Consider the following 20614-nt stretch of genomic DNA (forward strand, 5'->3'; position numbering starts at 1 on the left):
GTGGGGTGGTACGGGTCTTCTTAATCCCAAGGCGTTCGCACATGGCAGCAATCACCCTGGACTTGAAGTTCCGCCCATGATCGCTGTGAAGGGTCTCTGGTACTCCCCTCCACTAATGTATCAGCGGCAGTCTTTGCCTGGGAAACGGGCTCAGGACGTCCACAACTACTCGCTCCATTGGTGCTCCTGCTGGTTGTTGCTGAAGCTAAGCATGGGACTGATCCCGTGTGTCACGTTTGTGTTTTTGCTTTAATATTCTTTCATTATTGTTATTCATGGTTTCGATTATCTTTATTTCTTAGGCTCTTAGTGATCGTAGTTCTTCCTCCCTCAGTCTGTCTGTCTCTGTGCTGTTCCTGTGTTCCTCGTTTCAAGTCACCCTGGTCTCTCTGCTCCTTCATCTCCTGTGTCTCCCCAGTCAGTCATGTCTCCCCATCACTGTTAGTTACTCTTGTCTCTGTGCTCCATGTTTGCTCTGTCTCCACCTGTCAGCTGTGCTTGCCTGTGAAGTCCGCATCTCTGTGCCTGTCCCCCGCTTCCTGTTTTACTTTTATAGTTTCATGTCCTTTGTTTATGTTTTCAGTTTTGCTTCCTCCACATCTCGTTATTGTGAGGGTCTGTGAGGGTCTGAGTCTGTGATCCAGCATTTTGAGTTTATTTTGTATTTTTGATTATGTTATATGCTTATGTTATATTGGAAATATATGAAGTTCTTGTGTTGTTATTATTAGGATTTAGTTGAGTTTTAGTCTAGTTTATGTTTCACCACTGAGACTTTTTCTGTTTTTCATGTGTTATCTCCTCGTCTATGTAGGTTTCCCTTGTGTCTCTCTCCTCATGTTCATGTGTGACAGCTGTATTTCCCCAGGTGTTTCCACTTCCCTCATTACGCTCCTGCATATTTTAGTCCTCTGTCTCACTCTGTTCAGTGTCAGGTCGTCTATTAGTATTGCTTAATGTCATGTCAGGTCTTAGATTTTGTCATTTTTCTGTTCGGGTTCATGTCCATGTTCTCATGTCATAGTTTTCATAGTTCCCAGTTTAGTTTCTAGTTTAGTTTGTCCCACTTCGTCTTGCTTTTGTTTTGTGTTTTTTCCCTATCAGCCAAATAAATAGCTGGCTTTTTGTTACACCTAAGTTGTGTTTCTTCCATGTCCGCTCTTAGGTCCGCATCATAAACACACCGGCTTCCGTGACAGTTATGTGTGATTGCTCCCAGCTGTGCTCTCCTGTTGTGTTGGATTCCCTTGTTTTTCCCTGTGGATATAAGACCTGTGTTTTCCTCTGTCCGTTGTTGCGTCATACTATTGTACACCCTCTCTGTGCTGTGTGTGTTTCCTCCGTTCTCCAGGCATTTCCTAGTTCTCTGTTCCCAGTTTAGTTCCCTAGTTTCTTAGTTTTTTGGTTTGAGTTTCATGTTTCTAGTTTCTTGTTTTTTTCTGAATTAGTGTAAGAGTTTTTTCCCAGCAGTAAAGCTGCTGTTTTGAGTTCATTCCCTGTGTATGAGTCCTGCGTTTGGGTCCTCTATCCTGCCTGCTATACAGCAAAACATGACACTGTGGCCCTTTGTGAGAGGAACATGCATTACACCTGTGGCAGAAGTCCTTCCACATCCCTGCGCTGCTAACCCCAGTAGCAGCTTGGTGGAGGCAGCGCAGGGTCGATCCTCGAGTCATTGCAGACTGCAGGACTGTGTCTTGCTCCTGCCATGCCCTCCACTTTGCCACATCTACCACTAGAAGCACCCTGCAGGAGAACTGTGTTGCTCCGCCCATCGCCATGAGTTAACGCTTTCTTCTCGCTTCTCACAAAAAATGATAATTTGTTTTCTATCAAAACAAAACAACAGAAAAGCTGGCAAAAATCCTACAAATTCATGAGCTATTATAGAGCTCGATGTTATTGTCTATATATCTATGTATGCTAACCTGGCAACACGAGGAGTTCTTTCTACAACTGCAGCACAGTCTATTCTGGGATGAACCTATACGGAGTTTTAAAACAAACATTAGCCTCTTTCATAAGTTCTATTTCCAAGTAATCGAGTGTTTGAAAAAAAAAGAAGCAAATATGAGTTAAAAAGTAAACATATCACATTTTCACTTATAGGGTAGTTTTCTTTAAAAAACATTCAAATTGAAAATATTTTAAACAAAATGAATTAATGTCCACAAGAGGGCATCCAGGTGTAATTTATCCACTGCTCTATGAGCAGAGCTCAAACACACTTTAAAAGGGTTTGACTATGTTTTGACTTTGCCATCTTTGACCTGTACATTCCTGTATTAGAAGTTTCTGGTTCATGATTTCCAGGCATCTCTTTGTCTGTCTGTTGTTCAGTTCTTTGCTCTGGGAAAGAAAACACAACGAGTTATAAATTCAGCCAGTTTGTTGATTTTATTTTATTTTATTTTATTTCATTTCATTTTTTGCCTGCCCTGTCCAGATCTGTAGCAATCAGAATTATTGTCTGAAGGACAAGAAAAAATGCCCACCAGATTTATTTTCCCAAGTGGATCATTACGCCACTTGACTTTTATAGTTTATTCAATCTTCATTATTATTAGTTATGTTTACTTTTAAGTTATTACAATTAAAACAGAGAGAACCGGGGGATGGGAAAGAGAAAGAAGTAGAAAAGTTGGGAAGAGAATTAATAGAAAGAGAGAGAGAAAGAAAAATGGAGGAAAAGAGGGATAGAGGGAAAAGACACTGAAAATCTGTTGGATAACCTGCTGGGGGAAAAAAAACAAGCAAAAACAAAACAACACAGTAGGGAAATCACGGCAACAACCAACATAATCATGAGTAACAGTAAATAATAAATATCGAATGTTACCGAGCAACATACATAATGCATGATATGTTTAGAGGCAGCAGCCAACCAAGATGGTGTGTGTCTGTGAGTACCTGTTTAGGCACCTGTGTACAAACAGGTACTCAGTTGTGAACACCTGTGTGTGTAAGCGCGGTTGTATTCCTAATGAATCTCAATGTAACTTCCAGTTTGTTATGAGACAAACGGTGCTCTTTCAACCCCTTCTGAGAAGCAGCAAACAATAACTGTGCTCCACTTATCACAACTTTTAAAAACAGGGCTTAAAAAAACCTTCATTATGTGGTACCTGAGTGAAGTCCCAGTATATCCCCATTCCTTTCTGCATAGCCTCTTTACAGTTGTACAGGCCAGGCTCAGTTTCTTCTGTGCCTATGTCAGCTAAACATTGGTTGTCATTGTACTTATGTGACTTGATGCCACCAATGTAGAGCTCACCCGTTCCACGATAATATGTGAACTTAAAAGATAAAAGAGAAAAAGGTCAAAATGATATTAAGATGTAAAAAAGTCAAACAAATGACACAGACAACACGGTTTCAGTCCACAGGGGATGATCATCTGTACCTTATGTATGTATGTCTGTTAACACATATAGTAAATACACCTAATCTGTATTTGGCTCCGCCCTCCTTGAGGAATATTTCCCTATTCAATAATGGACTGCTTCCAGCAGGACTGCAAAGTTAAACATCACTCTCTGGAAGTCCCATTCATTTGTTTTACATTTGTACCTTTGTGATGGTTCTGGAGCTTATCCAGTGTGTAGCAAAGAAAGAACTTCAGTTTAAGGAACTTTGTGTTTCTGTGGACAAAATAATTCTCTTCAAGCCAGTTTAATGGAGCTGATGTTTGAGTTGTGGTCCATGGTGAAACTGCACATACACAAATGCATGTGCTTACAATGGGACATCCTGTGTGTGATCTAAAAATACCAGACGCAGTAGAGGCAGTCTTGAATTGAACAAAGAGATTTAAAAATGGTTGACTTTTGGTTTCCTTGATTTTATTTAAACTTTCGTGATTCTGCAGGAACAAAGAAAAAGATGTGAATCGGTTCATAGAATCAAATCAAATCAAATCACTTTTATTGTCACATCACATGTGCAGGTACACTGGTACAGTACATGTGAGTGAAATTCTTGTGTGCGAGCTTCACAAGCAACAGAGTTGTGCAAAATACAATAATGTAAAACAAGCAAAATATAAAAATGGCTAATCTAAAAAGTAATAAATATATGTACAATATGTAAAGGTATATACATTACTGAATGTGTATACTAAATATGTTTTTCTACATGTGTGTGTTTGAGTGTGTATATAGTATGTATATACATGTTTTATACATGTTTTACAAATGAAAACATATTTCACGCTTGGATTATTGTAACTCCCTTTTAATAGGGGTTGGACTGGGCACTCTGAAACGCCTGCAACTAGTACAGAATGCTGCGGCACGGTTTTTATCTGGTAAAAGGAAATTTGAGCACATTACTCCGGTCCTGGCCTCCCTGCACTGGCTTCCAATTGAATTTAGGATTCATTTTAAAGTTCTTTTATTGGTTTTTAAATCTTTAAATGGTCTGGCACCTGCATATATGTCTGATTTGCTGAAGCCCTATGTCCCCACTCGTTCGCTCCGGTCAGCTGAGCAGCTGTTGCTCTCAGTCCCCAAATCACGGCTGAAACTGAGAGGAGACCGAGCGTTCTCTATTGTGGCTCCTAAGCTTTGGAATAATCTTTCTCTTCACATTAGGCAATCGACATCAGTGCTGGTTTTTAAATCTAGATTGAAAACGCATTTTTATTCACTAGCTTTTGACTCAGTGGTTGACTGACTTGTATTTACTTATATTTTATTGTTTTCGCTATGTTTATTATTTTATCGTATTTATTATTCTTATGGTATCTATTATGTTTCTATTGTTCAGCACTTTGGTCAGCCTTGTGTGTTTTTAAAGTGCTATATAAATAAACGATGATGATGATGATGATGATGATGAAATAAAGTAAACAATAAAATAAGATATATAAAATATACAGAGGTTGGTATGTGCAAAACAGTGGTATTTATATACAGTATGGAGTGCATAATGTTGAAGTTCCAGTAGTGAAGGTGAGGTGTCTATGAAGTGTTCAGCAGTCTGATGGCCTGATGGAAAAAGCTGTCTCTCAGTCTGCTGGTACGGGACCGGATGCTGCAGAACCTCCTTCCTGATGGAAGTAGTCTGAACAGTTTATGGCTGGGGTGACTGGAGTCCTTGATGATCCTCCCCGCTTTCCTCAGGCACCGCTTCCTGTAGATGTCTTGGAGGGAGGGAAGCTCACCTCCAATTATCCGTTCAGCACACCGCACTACTCTCTGGAGAGCTTTGCGGTTGTGAACGGTGCTGTTGCCGTACCAGGTGGTGATGCATCCAGTGAGGATGCTCTCAATGGCACAGCGATAGAAGGTCCTGAGGATGCGGGGGCTCATGCCGAATCTTTTCAGTCTCCTGAGAAAGAAGAGGCGCTGCTGCGCCTTCTTCACTGTTTTGTTTATGTGTACTGACCACGTAAGATCCTCAGCCAGATGTACACCAAGGAAGCGGAAGCTGCTCACTCTCTCCACAGCGGCGCCGTTGATGGTGATGGGGGTGTGTACTCCTCTGCACCTCCGGAAGTCCACTATCAACTCCTTTGTCTTTGCGACGTTGAGGGTGAGATGGTTGTCTTGACACCAGTGGGTCAGGGCGCTGACCTCCTCCCTGTAGGCCGTCTCATCACCGTTGGTAATAAGACCCACCACTGTAGTGTCGTCCGCAAACTTCACAATGATGTTGGAGTTTCTAGTGGCCGTGCAGTCGTAGGTGTAGAGTGAGTACAGGAGAGGGCTCAGTACACACCCCTGTGGAGCACCAGTGTTCAGTATGATGGGGGATGAGGTGGTGCTGCCCAGTCTGACCACTTGGCGTCTGTCAGACAAGAAGTTAAGGATCCAGCTGCCGAGGGAGCTGCTCAGTCCTAGATCCTGCAGTTTCCTGTCCAGCTTCGAGGGAACGATGGTGTTGAATGCTGAGCTGTAATCTACAAACAGCATTCTCACATACGTGTCTCTCTTCTCCAGGTGTGACAGGGCAGCATGGAGTGTCAGGGCTATGGCATCATCAGTGGACCTGTTGTGGCGGTATGCGAACTGTAGAGGGTCCAGTGAGTCGGGTAGTGCAGAGCAGATGAAGTCCCTGACCAGCTTCTCGAAGCATTTGCTCACGATGGGGGTCAGGGCTACGGGTCGCCAGTCGTTCAATGAGGAGATTGTGGAGGATTTGGGTACAGGGACGATGGTGGCCATTTTGAAGCAGGCTGGGACTACAGACAGAGAGAGGGAAAGGTTGAAGATGTGTGTAAACACTCCAGCCAGCTGAGCCGCGCATGACTTGAGGACGCGGCCGGGAATCCCGTCCGGACCAGTAGCTTTGCGTGCGTTCACCCTCCTGAAGCACTTCCGCACATCCTCCTCAGACACAGTGTGCGCACTGACGTCATCCGCGGTGCGCACACTGTCCGGTCTCGTGGTGTTCGCTGTGTCGAATCTAGCGTAGAATACGTTCAGATCCTCACACAGAGAGGCCGTGGTCTGCGGTGTGCTGGTTTTCCCTCTAAAGTCTGTGATCGTGTTTAGTCCCTGCCACATACTCCGAGGGTTGTCAAAATGTTGCTCCACCTTGTCCCTGTACTCACGTTTGGCTGCTTTGATCGTCTTCCGGAGTTGGTAATGTGCGTGTTTGTAGTCAGATGTGTTCGCGGAGGCAAAAGCGGTGCTCCGTGCCGCCAGTGCTGTGCGAACATCTCCGTTAATCCAGGGTTTTTGATTTGGGAAGGATTTAACTGTTCTGGATGGGACGACATCTTCCACGCATTTTCTGATGAATCCGCAGACTGAGTCTGTGTACTCATCAATGTCTTTAGCAGCCACGTGAAACATTTCCCAGTCCGCGTGATCAAAACAGTCCCGCAGCGTAGACTCCGATTGGTCCGACCAACGGTGCACCGCCCTCAGGGTTGGAGCTTCCTGTTTCAGCTTCTGCCTGTAGGCGGGCAGGAGCAGGATGGAGCGGTGATCTGATTGGCCGAATGGGGCGCGGGGGAGGGCTTTGTATGCATCCCGGAAAGAGGTGTAGCAGTGGTCAAGAAGCCGGTCTCCACGAGTGCTGAAATGGATGTGTTGGTGGAGTTTTTGTGAGACTTTCTTCAGGTTACCCTTATTAAAGTCCCCGGTCGTGATAAACGCCGCCTCTGGGTGTGCGGTTTCCTCACTGCTGATCGCGCTGTACAGTTCCCTGAGTGCTCGGTCAGTGTCGGCTTGTGGGGGAATGTAAACCGCCGTAATAATCACTGCTGTGAATTCCCTCGGTAGCCAGAATGGCCGGCACTTAATCATCAGGTACTCCAGGTCCGGTGAGCAGAAGATTTGACCGGGTGCACGTTCGCATAATCACACCAGCTGTTGTTGATCATGAAACATACACCACCGCCTCTGCTTTTCCCAGTAAGCTCCTGTGACCTGTCCGCGCGGTGCACAGAGAACCCCGGTAGTTGTATTGCGGAGTCCGGTACCTTGTCCGATAGCCAGGTTTCTGTGAGGCAGATCACGCAGCAGTCCCGCATCTCTCGCTGGAATGAGATCCGTGCCCGAAGCTCGCACAGCTTGTTCTCCAGAGACTGCACATTAGCCAGTAATAAACTGGGTAACGGTGGTCTGTTAGTGCGCCGTCTCAGTCGAACCAGAACGCCAGATCTTCTCCCTCTGCGTCGGCGTTTGCGGCCTCCACGGGCCCAGAACAAAGGCGTCTCAGGTGAGATGAATGGGGGGTCTGCAAACGGAGGGTCCGTGTTGCAAAACTTGAACTCCGGAAAGTGATGAGAAAGTCCGTCTTTTATGTCCAGTAAGGTTTGTCGGTCGTACACAAGGAGACATGTGCTACTCGTGAAAAAATAAAGAAAAAGTAAAATTAAACACAAAAAACAGCTGTTGCTTGGGGGAGCTCGCGACGAGGCTGCCATACTCGGCGCCATCTTAAACGCACATGGTTGTGACTGAGGAAGAATCTGAAGAAAGATTTTCCTTAAATCTCGATGTTCAAAACACAAAAAGCACTCAAAGCCTAATACCTCCTCATGACTCTGTGAACAGAAGAATGAAATATCCCTTAAAGAAAATAATTTCCTGTTTGTGTGAATCGCACAAAACACCTCAAATGGGATGTTCCAGGCCAAGTTAACATTGTGCTTGTATTCATCCATCCAGATGTCTGCAACGCACCTGCTGTCTCAGTCTGTTCCAAACGCCAGCAAGTTTCCCGGCGCTTCTTTGTTCTTCGCCTCAGGTGAGCATTGTTGTTGTCCGCGGAGCGTAATATCTCAGTTGGCCAAGACGGGTTGTCAGTGTCAAAGATTACATGTGCAAACTTGTTACCAATGTTGAGAAGCGATCTGCTGTCGTAAACTATAAAAGCAGAAGATTTTGGAATGTAAAACAAAGCAAAAAATAAATAAAAAGCTAATAAGGTGCATAGTCTGTGCGGAGCAGTTAGGAAGGAGTCTGGACGTGGCCTTGCCATCTTACTTCTACAGGCACAGATAATCCTACTATGCACTGATTGCACAGCTCCTTTAATAAAACACCTGAAGTTTGATGTAACACCTTCATTTTTAATGTACTTCTCAATAAATAGACAGCTGCTGTGTGCACCCACTTTAAATTTATTGTGATCTTCAATTTACTGGCTGTTGTTAATTGCTTGGGTAACTTGTAACTTCTGTTGTCTCGTTACTTGATGTCTGAGCATCATAGCTGTAGATTAGAAATGCAAAGCTAACCACAGCTGTCTAATACATTTATGTTAAACTTACTCAGTAACATAGTTCACGGACAGGAGGCGTATGCAACAAAGGTATGCACTGACATTTCACATGACTCTTCTCACACACCCTACATGATCTGTCATCAGTTGACATCCTGTAGGACAGCTATTCCCAAAGTCAAGAATGCTGCAGCCCACCGATCCTCCAAATAAAAGTAAAAGTAATGTTTATTACAGAGCAGGTGTATTCAGGCATCTGTTTGTCACAGTTTATTTGTGGTGGTCACATCTGAAGTAAGTCTGAGAAAGTTATTATCCCATCCACAGTGCATGATAAGCTATATGAGTTCACCCAACATAAGGAAAAAGAAACATCTGTTTTATTCAGCACAGTGTAAATTAAGGAGAAAGCATATTACAATTGTATCCTCTCAACTTGCTGACTGAACTTAATGTTCAGTCTGAAGATGACTGAAGAAACATTTCTCTCACTGAAAGCATTACATCCAAATGAAAGGAATCAACCTTCTGGGATTTCCTTACTTAGATGACTGAGCATGCATCGAGATAAGCTCATCAATGAATCTTTCTTCTATTCCAACCCTTTAATTAAAATAAATAAATGAATGAATGAATTCTGTAACTGCAGCACAGTCTATGCTGAGTTAAACCGATGCTTTCATAAGTTCCTTTTATTCCCAACATTTGAAGAAAAATGTAAACACATTAGTTTCAATGATGAGAATTTTGTGAACCTAACTGAAACAAAGGCCCAAACATGGGTCTATTTTTTCTTGATAGAAAAAAAAAAAGCGCCGACAGAGCAAGAGTACAAACCAGAGTGCAAGCCAGACACTAATAACACCATAAGTAATTCAATAAACTGAGGTATTACACACAAATCTTAATCAGGTGTATTGCAGCATACTAACCCCAACCACCAGACATGACAAAGGTGAAGATGTATTTTGTTTTAAGATTAGTTAATTACTAAAGCTGAAGATTGCAAGACTGTTTAAACAGTAGCAACAAAAATGTAATTCAGGCAAACAGTCATGACGTTTCCATTTGTAAGGAAAATGTTTGTATTACAGTTTTTCATTATGATGCACTACTTTCCAGAGAACTCTATACCTCAAAATAGTAAGACCTCTGTTCCCAGGAATGCATCCTGATGTTTTCTATCCATGTGTTGCAATGATAATGTGTTGAACTACTGGAAACTCAAGTACTTCAAACTTTTAACAGACAGAGCAAACGTGTAATTAAACTAAAAAATATTATTTTATGGTCTCAAATGTAGCTGAAACTTAATAACTAAAGCAAAACTTTATAATCTTAATTTCCAAGCATGAGTTTTACTGGGACAGAATATGTGAAGATGGATTTGCTGTACAGTGTGTACTAACATTAAAAATGTTGGAAGCAAAAGTAAAGGTATTGTCTTCAATAGAGCACCCAGGTGTAACAAATCCCTGCCCTGTGAGCAGAGCTCAAACACACTTTAAAAGGGTTTGATTATCTGTTTACTTTGCCATCTTTGACCTGTACATTCCTGTATTAGAAGTTTCTGGTTAATAATTTCCAGGCATCTCTTTGTCTGTCTGTTCTTCAGTTCTTTGCCCTGGAAAAAAAGCAAAGTGTTTAAAAATTCTGCCAGTTTGTTTAGTTATAAGACCAACACTGTTCATTCAACCTGTTCTGAGATGCAGCAAACAATAATTTTGTTCCACAAAACCTGGATTAAAACAACTTTACTTTGTAGTACCTGAGTGAAGTCCCAGTATATCCCCATTCCTTTCTGCACAGCCTCTTTACAGTTGTACAGGCCAGGCTCAGTTTTATTTGTGCCCATGTCAGCTAAACATCGGTTGTCGTTGTTTATATGTGACTTAATGCCACCAATGTAGAGCTCACCCGTTCCACGATAATATGCGTACTTAGAAAGAAAGAGAGAGACAAAGGTCAAATGAGATTAGGATGTTAAAAAGGCTAACAAATGACAACAGGGTTGCTGAGTACTGGATATAACAAAGACATTCGTCATAACTGAGGTCAGTGCTGAATGTTCTCCCTCAGACACCCCAGGATGTTACACTAGAACTCTATATCAATTTCATGTTGGATCATGACATCCATGGTGCAGGACCCCTGTGAGTCAGTCCTCGCAGGTTGATCTGCTTTTTTGTCATGTTTCTGTCATGTTCCCCTTCTTCCCTCTATATGTGTGTGTGTATGGCCTGGTGTGCTGGTTTACAGGTAATACCAGGCCTGAGACATTCCACTAAAACGCTAAAGCCAGCCACACCTGCCGTCATTCATGATTCACCTGCTGCTACTGACGATGCTTGTCAACAACTCACTACTCAACAGAGCGGCTGGACTTCAGTCTACGCTGGATCGTTGAGTCACAGTCAGTACAGTCCTGGGTCTGAGGAAAAGCTATCTTTGTCCTTCATCTGAGAAAAATGTTAAACTAAACGTTATGTCAGGTTTTGCCAGGAACAAGGAAAGGAGAGTTTCCGGAATCACGTTTTGAGACCTTTCTGCAGGTTACTGTTTATTTTTCACTGTAAACAGGAAGTCCTGTGTTTGGGTCGTGATCTTACCTGAAACCACTCTGAGACACCCTGAGCTGATGCACCAACATAAAACTTGGAGGCTGTAAAGCCAGTTTGACACAGTCGATGTTTGCTTTGATGGTGAAATTTTAGATCCACAAATGCTTGTGCTTAGAAAGAGACATCCTGGGTGTGATCTACAAATACCAGCTGCACTGTAAACAATCCTGAGCTTAACAAAGAGATAAGCTTGGAGACGAAAATACTCAAATGTAACCCTTTAAAGCTTGAACCCTTAAATAATTGCCAGAAAATTCAAAATCTTTGAAATGGAGTGTTTATTGAACTTTCTGAAACATTAAATATGAAGTTGCACAACTGAGCTCTATTTAAAAATGTGTTCTACAATTAGTTTAGGATTTTTTTTGGTGGTCTCAAAAACTCAAAAATACGTATCAAAAATGATACAGTAGGCGCTAACAGATTAAATCACTTTTTGATGTCTTATGTTTGTTTGTTTTTACTTTATGACTGCACTGCCTTATAATCATGATTCTTAAGATGATTATAAAGTGCTTCACTTACTTGAGGTCCATAGTAGTAGCAGTGGAAGGCAATAGGTGTGTGGCCTGGTACTGGACCCTGGTCTATGCACATGTCAGCATCAAGGTTCTTCATCTGTCATTAAGAGAACATTATGAGGGATACAGGCAAATCATTAAAACACAAAAGGTACCACACGTCCAGCAAGACTTCTCTCTACCACACATACTAAGCATCAGAGAAAAGTAAACTTACTCCTCCATATGCGAGTAGGTCGTCCCAGGGATCCAGCTTAGGATACACATTATCCAGGTACCATTTGAAAGGTTTACAGTTCAGCCTTTCTCTGAGTTTCTTCCTCTCTGAAATGTCGCCTATGTCAATTCCATGATTCTGCAAAAAAAAAACCAAACAAACAATCAACTTAAAGTTTAATTTGACTGAGGAAGAAATCAAAGAGAGCTTTACCTCGAATATCAATGCTAAAAGAGCTAAGAACACTCAAAGCCTCACCAAACTATTAATTAACCAATGATTTTTGCATCATGTATGTAGATGTTACAGTACGTAGATCATCTACGTACATCACTGAGTCAGGGACTGTAACATCTAGTCCTTTTACTGAATCTTTTACTGAATCTTAAAGAAAACATAATTTGCTGTTTGTGTCAGTGCCTCAAAACACCTCAAATGGCAAACTCCAAGCCAAGTAAACGTTGTGCTTGTATTCATCCATCCAGATCTCTGCAACTCTGAGGGCATTTCTCTTCATGGGAGAACTCAGGTCAAGCGAGTAGGGCTTGTGGGCCCTTGCAATGTGGGCGATCTTGGAACATGGAACAACTTCAATACTGCCTCCACATGTCCATACCTACATGAAAAAGTGCACCTTTATGATCAGTCATTAATCGTTTGTATTACATAATGCAATTCATTTACTTGCTACCTGCACCTTCAGTTTCTACGGTATGTTTATAGCCATTTTAAATGACCTGCAGATTAGGACACCTGTGGTGGTTATAACAAAATCCAGAAGGTCCATCTGCACAAATATTCTATCCAATCTGATGGAAAACACACTTATGTTTGCTTTACTATTAAAGAGAATTTTATGACTCTGTGGTCTTTACTCACACGAATTCCCAGCTCAACATTTTCTCCACCATACACTTTCATTCCTTCATCAAGGACTCCAATTTCCCCCAGAAACTTTCTATCAGCAACCATGATTCCCATGACAGATGGGCTCCTAAAGTCAAAGAAGAGAACTCTATTTTAACTATTGTACATTGATATTAGATCATAATGATAGAGTTAATATGGCTGTTATGTTGGTTAAACACTGATTTCACTTGAACTTACTTCCCAGGCAGTGAACCGTCATTAAGTTTGTAATACTCGGGTGTAAAACTCTCATACATGCACCACAGAGCCCAGTCGAAGGCTTGTGCATTGGGAAGATATGTAGTAACCTTAAGATCATCAGAATTGACTTTATCAAACACCGGGGAAACCACCACAGTTCTGTCAGCTTTAATCTGTGTCAGCAGAGGTTCAGCCCTGTATGAAGGAGGGGAAAAGAAAAGGTGGTAAAGTTAGTCAACTAATGTGTACATTTCATTAACTGCTGACATGTCTGGGTCAATACTCTTCAATCACACTATGCAGTTTGACCATGGCAGCTGGTATAAGGTGGAACTATGAGGTCACACCCTTTTTGAGTGCAATGGAAGCACACACCCAGCTGTTGAATCTAATGTTGAATGCACTTGATGTCTTTTATAATTTAAATGCTACACCCACCCGTTCACCTTTTAACTCACGGAAACGCTTGGAACAGTCTGTCAGTTTGTTGTTTTAGAAATAAGTCTTTGACATAAAAGATTGAGCATCTTCATTATTACCACCAGTACAGTGCAACAAGTCTTTTATTGTCCCAGTAAAGCTGCTCTGTGACTTGTACATCAGGAAGTAGTTGAAATCACTGGACAGTTGCCAATTTTAGATCACCAGACATGTAAAGTGTTTGTATGTGAGAAAGAAAAACGTATTACTCTCAGCAAATCTGTCGTGAGACTTTGACACATCTATGGCCTCAAATCACTGATGGCAGTTTATATTTGGTAAACTTGTAACTAATCTCATGAAGACAGCATTGATATGTTCTATATTACTATGTGGTAATATCATTATAGAAGAAAACATAATATATAACACCTACCACATCTCATGGACTTCAATGTGTGCATCCAGGATGGCCACCACGTCAGCAGTAGCAGCCCTCCACCCGGATACTCTGGCAGAAGAAAGACCCCTTTGCTCACTGTGCCTCACTTTCACAATACGGAGATTAGGGTTCTCCTGCTCAAGCGACTTCACGTACACGTCAAGGTCACCCTTCAGATTTTCTGAATTGAAAAAAAAAAAGTTAAGGTTTTCTCTGCAGGAAGATTGGGTAAGACAGAGATACCAGTCTGTCACAGATATGGATTTAAACCATCCAAACAGGAATACCCTTCCCAAACATGTGACATGATGATCTTCACTCAGCTTTTGATGATTTATTTGAATTGACAGACATGAACAGTAAAGCAAAATGAGATGCGTACACATAACACAACAGGTACCTTAGAAACCTGGACTGACTTGCAATAATCTGCATGACTAATAGGTTGAGACTGAGATATGAGGCCCTATTTTTCTTTATAACCAACCTACCATTAGAACTATGGTCATCCACCATTATTATCTCCTTCAGCAGGTTTTTAGGAGTGCGGTCGATGATGCTGCGCAGGGCTCTTTTGATAACAGACAGGGCTTCATCCAGGTAGATGAGCACCACACTGAGACTTGGCAGGTCCTTGGGGTAACTCTTTTTCAAACACCTATTTATTAAAAAGAATGATATGAAATACCACTGTATTTGATCAGAAATATGAAACATTTTAGCAAGAAAAGAATTTGGATTGGATTTTTGTCTTTGCACGTACATGAAAGATAATGAAAGATTGAAATCATAAAAAATAAAAGTTGTACCGAGGATCTCTGGTATCTGGAAGAGGTCGATCCAGAGGGAGGCGATCGCTCAGAAAAACATTGTACCCATACTTCTCATACAGGCTCTGAGCCTCTCTTTGGTCATCCTCAGAGAGATCTGCGCCCCACTGAGCAAATAAGTATGACTTAGGGAACAGTTTCTTAGGCTTTTTCATTTGTGCTGCTTCTGTTTGCGGTTGATTATTGGATTTATTTTCTTTCTGCTTCTCTGATTGCTTTTGGACCTCTGTAGATTTTCTTTGCTTTTCTCTGTCCTCTTCAAACATTTTCTGCATGGCATCCTGCTTTTTCTCAAAACCTCTGAGTATGTTTTCTTCATTACAAAAGAACATGAGCAAAAACATGTTCAAGGAATTGGAATAGGTTAATCTCCTTAGATACATACAGTCATTTTCTCATAACTCCTACAGTGATTTACATGCATATAGAACGATAAAAAGAAAAGCAAAAAAAAAACCACTCCATAACAAAACGTTAAAATGCTACAACCCCCCCCCCCCCCCCCCCCCCCCACACACACACACACACACACAATTATAGGACAGGGACATACACTTGTGTTAGAAGTTGATCTCATTTGTCAATAATAAACTGCAAAATAAACCATTCATTATTTTTTTTATAGCCACAGGAAGGGTTCTTTCATAAATGTCTTTTTTAAATTAATTAATTAATTTTACTAATAAATGATAGAACATTATTGATTTAATTTCATATCTTCAGCACATGTGCAGGCAATACTACCTTTCAACTTAATGGATATTTCACTTAATTTTAGTATTATATTATCTGTATTTGTGATATAAACCATATGGGTAGCTTTTAATAATAATAATAATAATAATAATAATAATAATAATAATAATAACGATCGAAAAGAGAAACTTAAAGCTGACCGTACTCACTTAGATCGCTGATGCTTTCCTCCAGGTCGGACGAGGTCTTCATACGCGGTGTGTCCATCTCTTTATCCGTCTCCACGCTATGTTGGTGTCCATTCTTCAGAGAGATGCCGAAGTACAGCATGACCCCCGCAACTACCACTAAAAACAATAACCGCTTCATCCACGACTCCCTCATTCTGATAACACACCGACCTTCAAGCCAAATAATCCCACTTGAGAGGACACACCGAAGCACACTCACACACACACGGTAAGCTCATCTACTGACTGTACGGGGTCGACTAGCTGATAACTCCTGATGTAAATACCGCTCACCGCCGCGGGTATGCCCGATGTGACGTAATAACAGCACCTGCAACAAGCCACCCTAAGCAGCGTGAGTCTAAGCGACAATAAAAGAGATCCCCTGTCTTTAGGAATTCTTTTGTGTCTCAACAAATAACTGATCTGAATTGAAAAACAACTCCCCACTGAATAACCAGTCAACTAGCCTTTAATCCAGAAATCTTAGACTTGATAAGTATCCCTCACGTTTCGTCGGGACTAAAAGGGAGTCATTCACAGTATTATAACAGAAAGTGGCTTGAATATTCCATTAAACTGGATGCTGTGTTCTGTTACTCCTGTAGAAAACTTTATTTTTGTCAGTCCAAATGTGATCCGTTTTGTGAAGGTAAGTAGAGAATTCAACATAAGACAATAAGAGCTAAGATCTCTTAGGCTAATTAATCTGCTTAATCTAATAGAAAGAAAGAGATCAGTGTACAGAGAAAAGGGAGGAAGACGAATCTTAACACTGGTTAATGCAGATGGAGAAAAAGTAGATACTATATTTCTAGCCTCATTGATTTTCATTGAAAATTCACTGCTCACACATGGAATAATTCATAATAATTATCACTTGTTCAAATTCACGGTTTGAAAGGAGATTCGGTGGTTTTGATTTGCATTTTTTACTTTTCCATTAATTGAAAAGTAAAAAATATGGCATACAATAACTGTTGTGTCATGCTTAGTTCATTAGAAGCCGTCACATCACCCCAGGTGCATGTTAAAGCCACAGGAAAGGAGCAGTTTAGGCATGGAGGCTGTTGACTGTTGGCCGGAACACCCGGATAAAATTGTGGGAACAAAACTGAGCTACAGAGATTTAATTTCAGTGCCTTGGATCACCTGATCGGGGAGATGTAATTTTAATGAGCTTTAATAAGCCACCGCACTTACAGCACCGAGGGAGAGATCCTTTTGGATGTAACAACAATAAAGCCCATCATGAACTGATATCGACGTGTTGGTGCCGCTTCTTCATCATAACAATGTTTGTCCAGGATCAACATCAGTAATGTTATTCTGCATGTGGTTCAAGAGGCGCACACGCTCAAGACTGTTTATGGACGCTAACATAAGAGACTTTTACAAGGTCAGAAATATTTACGCTGTAAGAGAGAGAAATACTTTTCTGAAGGCATTATTTGGTTATGTGGCCATTGTTTGTTGGACTCGTGTATGGGATTAGAACGATGCCACCTTAAAATGTAACTGGAAAAAAAAAAAAAAAAATACTGAAACTGAAAGAAAAATTGCAAGCAAAAAAAACAAAACAAAAAAAGTACAGTTTTAATTAACCGTTTTTCCACTATCATTTTTTTCCCGCTTGCAATACAAGATTTTTCAGTACATTTATTTCAGTTACAATTTTTTTTTCAGATTCAATATTTTTTTTCAGTTTCATTTTAAGGTGGTATCGTTCTAATCCCATACCCGTGTAGTTACAGGAACCTCGCTGAACCTTGAAAGAAAGAACTAGCCGAAGGATTCAATTTAGCGATTTCTCCACAACAGCTGCTCATAATGAATCTTATCACAGCTACGGAAGCAGTGACAAGGATTAATAAATTAATACATGAAATGGCCATGCGCAGGCAGGAGAGGACCCAAAAGCAAACTCACCATAACGCAACAGATCATAAAAACACAAAATGCTGGGTCGAAAGGACCGGGAACCATGACAAAGTGAAAGAGTGTAAAAGAGTGTAAATGTTGCATAATGTTGCTTTCAAAACTACCTTTGTGGTCTTCTGTGCTTTGTTTATCTAGAGACACAACCCACCTTTAGGCACACCCAAGGTGTGTCTCAACGGGCCTGTCATGGTGGTTGCGATTCTGTTATGAGACGTCTTTATCACCAACAAGTGAAATATTACATCATCCCTGTCTTTCAACTGTGCCTTAATTTTGGTGTCAGCTATATGCTTGTAAAGTTTCTTAACTTCATCTTGAATTCATGTGAGACTGATTGTGGTGGTGTGAAGGAGGGCTGAAGGAGTGTAGATGTTACACTAGCTACCAAAGCCCACAGGCTTGTTATTAACAGGAGAGTTGAGGCAGATCAACTTTACAAATCAAAATTTATTAAGAAAAATTACTAAAAGCATAGAACTGTAAAATCAGAGAAGTTCTTAAGGTAGCAGGGCTGAGAATGAAAGACTGTTAATTTAAAACACTTTATCTGTCTTTAAACAATGATTAAAATGACTAGGCTCGCTGCCACGGTGCTACCCTAGTGAAATAACAACTCGATAAAAATAACTAAACAAAACGGTGGAGACCGGCCACTTGAAGAGGCAACCTACAGAGAGAAGTGCCCAAGGGCGCTACCCATTTCTCACCCGTGTAGTTCCACTGCAAACCTCACTGTCACTCACACTGAAATCTAAATGGTACAATCTACCTATGCCCAGTGTGTACACTCTCATGCATCGGGGAGGGGATTCCACCTCATGTATCTAGCCCCTCAACAAGCAGCTGCACCTCCACTAAAGCAACAAAGCATAAAACATTAAACAAATTAGTAAAAGAGATAAATAAAACAAATACACCCTAAGTTATAGTTCTTTATAAAAGCATGATTGAAATATATAAAACAATTCTGAGTAAAAGACCATAAAACCAGGAGTCAGTGGAGGCCAGTCCATAAACGTTTGTAAGATGACAACAGGCCACAACAAGACAGAAAAGACAAAACAAAACAAGACAGAACAAAACAAAAGAAGACAGAACAAAACAAAACAAGACAAGACAGAACAAAACAAGACAGAACAAAACAAAACAAGACAGCAGCAGTATGGCACAATTCTGTAACAAAAGAGGGAAATAGTCGTCAAGGTCCACCCTACTATATGCCATATTATGACAAACGCAAGAGTCCCACTTACCACTCTCTAAAGGGCAATACTAAAATGAGCAGCTTTCCTAAAGACAGCAAACTGCTCTGCAATGCTTAACCACGTAATGCTCTTGGCCACCTTGGATGGGAAAAAACTGCCAAATGCATCCGTGGTAGAGATTACCGCTACCAGCACTAAAATAGTAATCTCCAAATGTTTTCTTTTTACCGCCCGACTCCTCTTTGATAGCTGCCGTGTCTATCTTGTTGTTGCCTGCAGGTGAAGTGATGGGGGAGGGGGAGTTGTGTTCAGTGAAGGAGAGAGGTGAGGCAGAGTAACGCTGCGTGGAGACAAAAGTGGACGAAAGAGAGGCAAACTTGTGGCTCCACAAGTATGATTATGACGTAACATAGACTATATGGATATAAACGATATTGTCACATCTTATATCTCGTATAAAAAACATATCAGTATATTTAAAAACTCGATATATCGCCCAGTCATACTTGTTATTAATCTCTGTCTCTCTTCCACAGCATGTCTTTATCCTGTCTTCCTTCTCTCTCCCCAATCGGTCGCAGCAGATGGCCCCGCCCCTCCCTGAGCCTGGTTCTGCCGGAGGTTTCTTCCTGTTAAAAGGGAGTTTTTCCTTCCCAATGTCGCCAAAGTGCTTGCTCACAGGGGGTCATATGATTGTTGGGTTTTTCTCTGTATGTATTATTGTAGGGTCTACCTTACAATAGAAAGCACCTTGAGGTGACTGTTGTTGCGATTTGGCGCTATATAAATAAAATTGAATTGAATCTCTGTTTCTGGTATCCTTTCCTGAGTATTCATGAGTCACATGCAACAGATTTTTTAATAATGGCTTCACTGTGATGGCAACTACACACCTAGAAACCTTCCAGACTACATTTGACTTTTAGTAATCAAGTAAGTGCATACATTTATGTCATTTTTGGCAGGTAGTAATGGGTAACTTCCGATGAAATGTCACAAGGCTGGAGTAAAATGTATCCATCAAATGGAAGCCTTTATTAGAGAGAACACATGTTGACACGCCAACACACAGCAAAGAATCCAACCTTCAAAAAGCAAATGGCTTCCTTTTACACTCTACCTGATTCAGGTGAGCATCTCGAATAGACCAAGTCTGGGGGTCAGGAAACCAAATAAAAACATGAACGTGTAACAAACGGGGACACTAAAGCGGTCGCGCCAGAATGTCGTGCTAAAAAGAAAGATTCTTTAAAATACAAGGGGGACTAAGCGAGTCAGATACCCAGGGCACAGAGATGAAGCAGGTCTGATCAGAAACAGTTTATTACTAGTCCAGAAAACACCAATAAAAACCACCCTTAAAAACATACACGATAAAAACGTTATTGACAGCTAAAACCCCCCCAGAATAAACAAACCCAATGCTAAAACTAATAAAAATACAATTTTCTAATCCCCTGATGTAATGTCCAACAACCATGGATGCATTATGGGTCCATCAGCAGGCCAGAAATTCCTTTGCATAAGTTGGGTCCATGCCAGCCCTGTCTTAGGCCGACGAGGAGGAGCCTCCTATCCCCCTCTTGTCCTCTCACTGGGCCCACCACATCCCAGCCCAGCTTTCATTTCGCACCGGAATCCTCCACGCGATGCCACCATGGATCCCCTCGCGTCAGCACCCTGCAAATACACAAATAGGGGC

At 41.3% G+C, this 20614-nt stretch overlaps 1 protein-coding gene across 1 annotated transcript; it reads right to left on the reverse strand.

Annotated features, from left to right (window-relative positions):
- Positions 1–2229: 2229 nt before the first annotated feature.
- On the reverse strand, positions 2230–15920 carry LOC134632502 (probable polypeptide N-acetylgalactosaminyltransferase 8). The gene is made up of 11 exons (XM_063481234.1): positions 15746–15920; positions 14820–15153; positions 14502–14668; positions 14005–14191; positions 13146–13343; positions 12918–13032; positions 12469–12654; positions 12039–12176; positions 11826–11918; positions 3126–3296; positions 2230–2349 (listed from the first exon to the last, which is right to left on the reverse strand). The coding sequence occupies exons 1-11, from the start codon at positions 15918–15920 to the stop codon at positions 2230–2232; spliced, it is 1884 nt and encodes a 627-aa protein (XP_063337304.1).
- Positions 15921–20614: the final 4694 nt, after the last annotated feature.

Source organism: Pelmatolapia mariae, linkage group LG7, assembly GCF_036321145.2.
Source record: "Pelmatolapia mariae isolate MD_Pm_ZW linkage group LG7, Pm_UMD_F_2, whole genome shotgun sequence".
NCBI classification, from domain to species: Eukaryota; Metazoa; Chordata; class Actinopteri; order Cichliformes; family Cichlidae; genus Pelmatolapia; species Pelmatolapia mariae.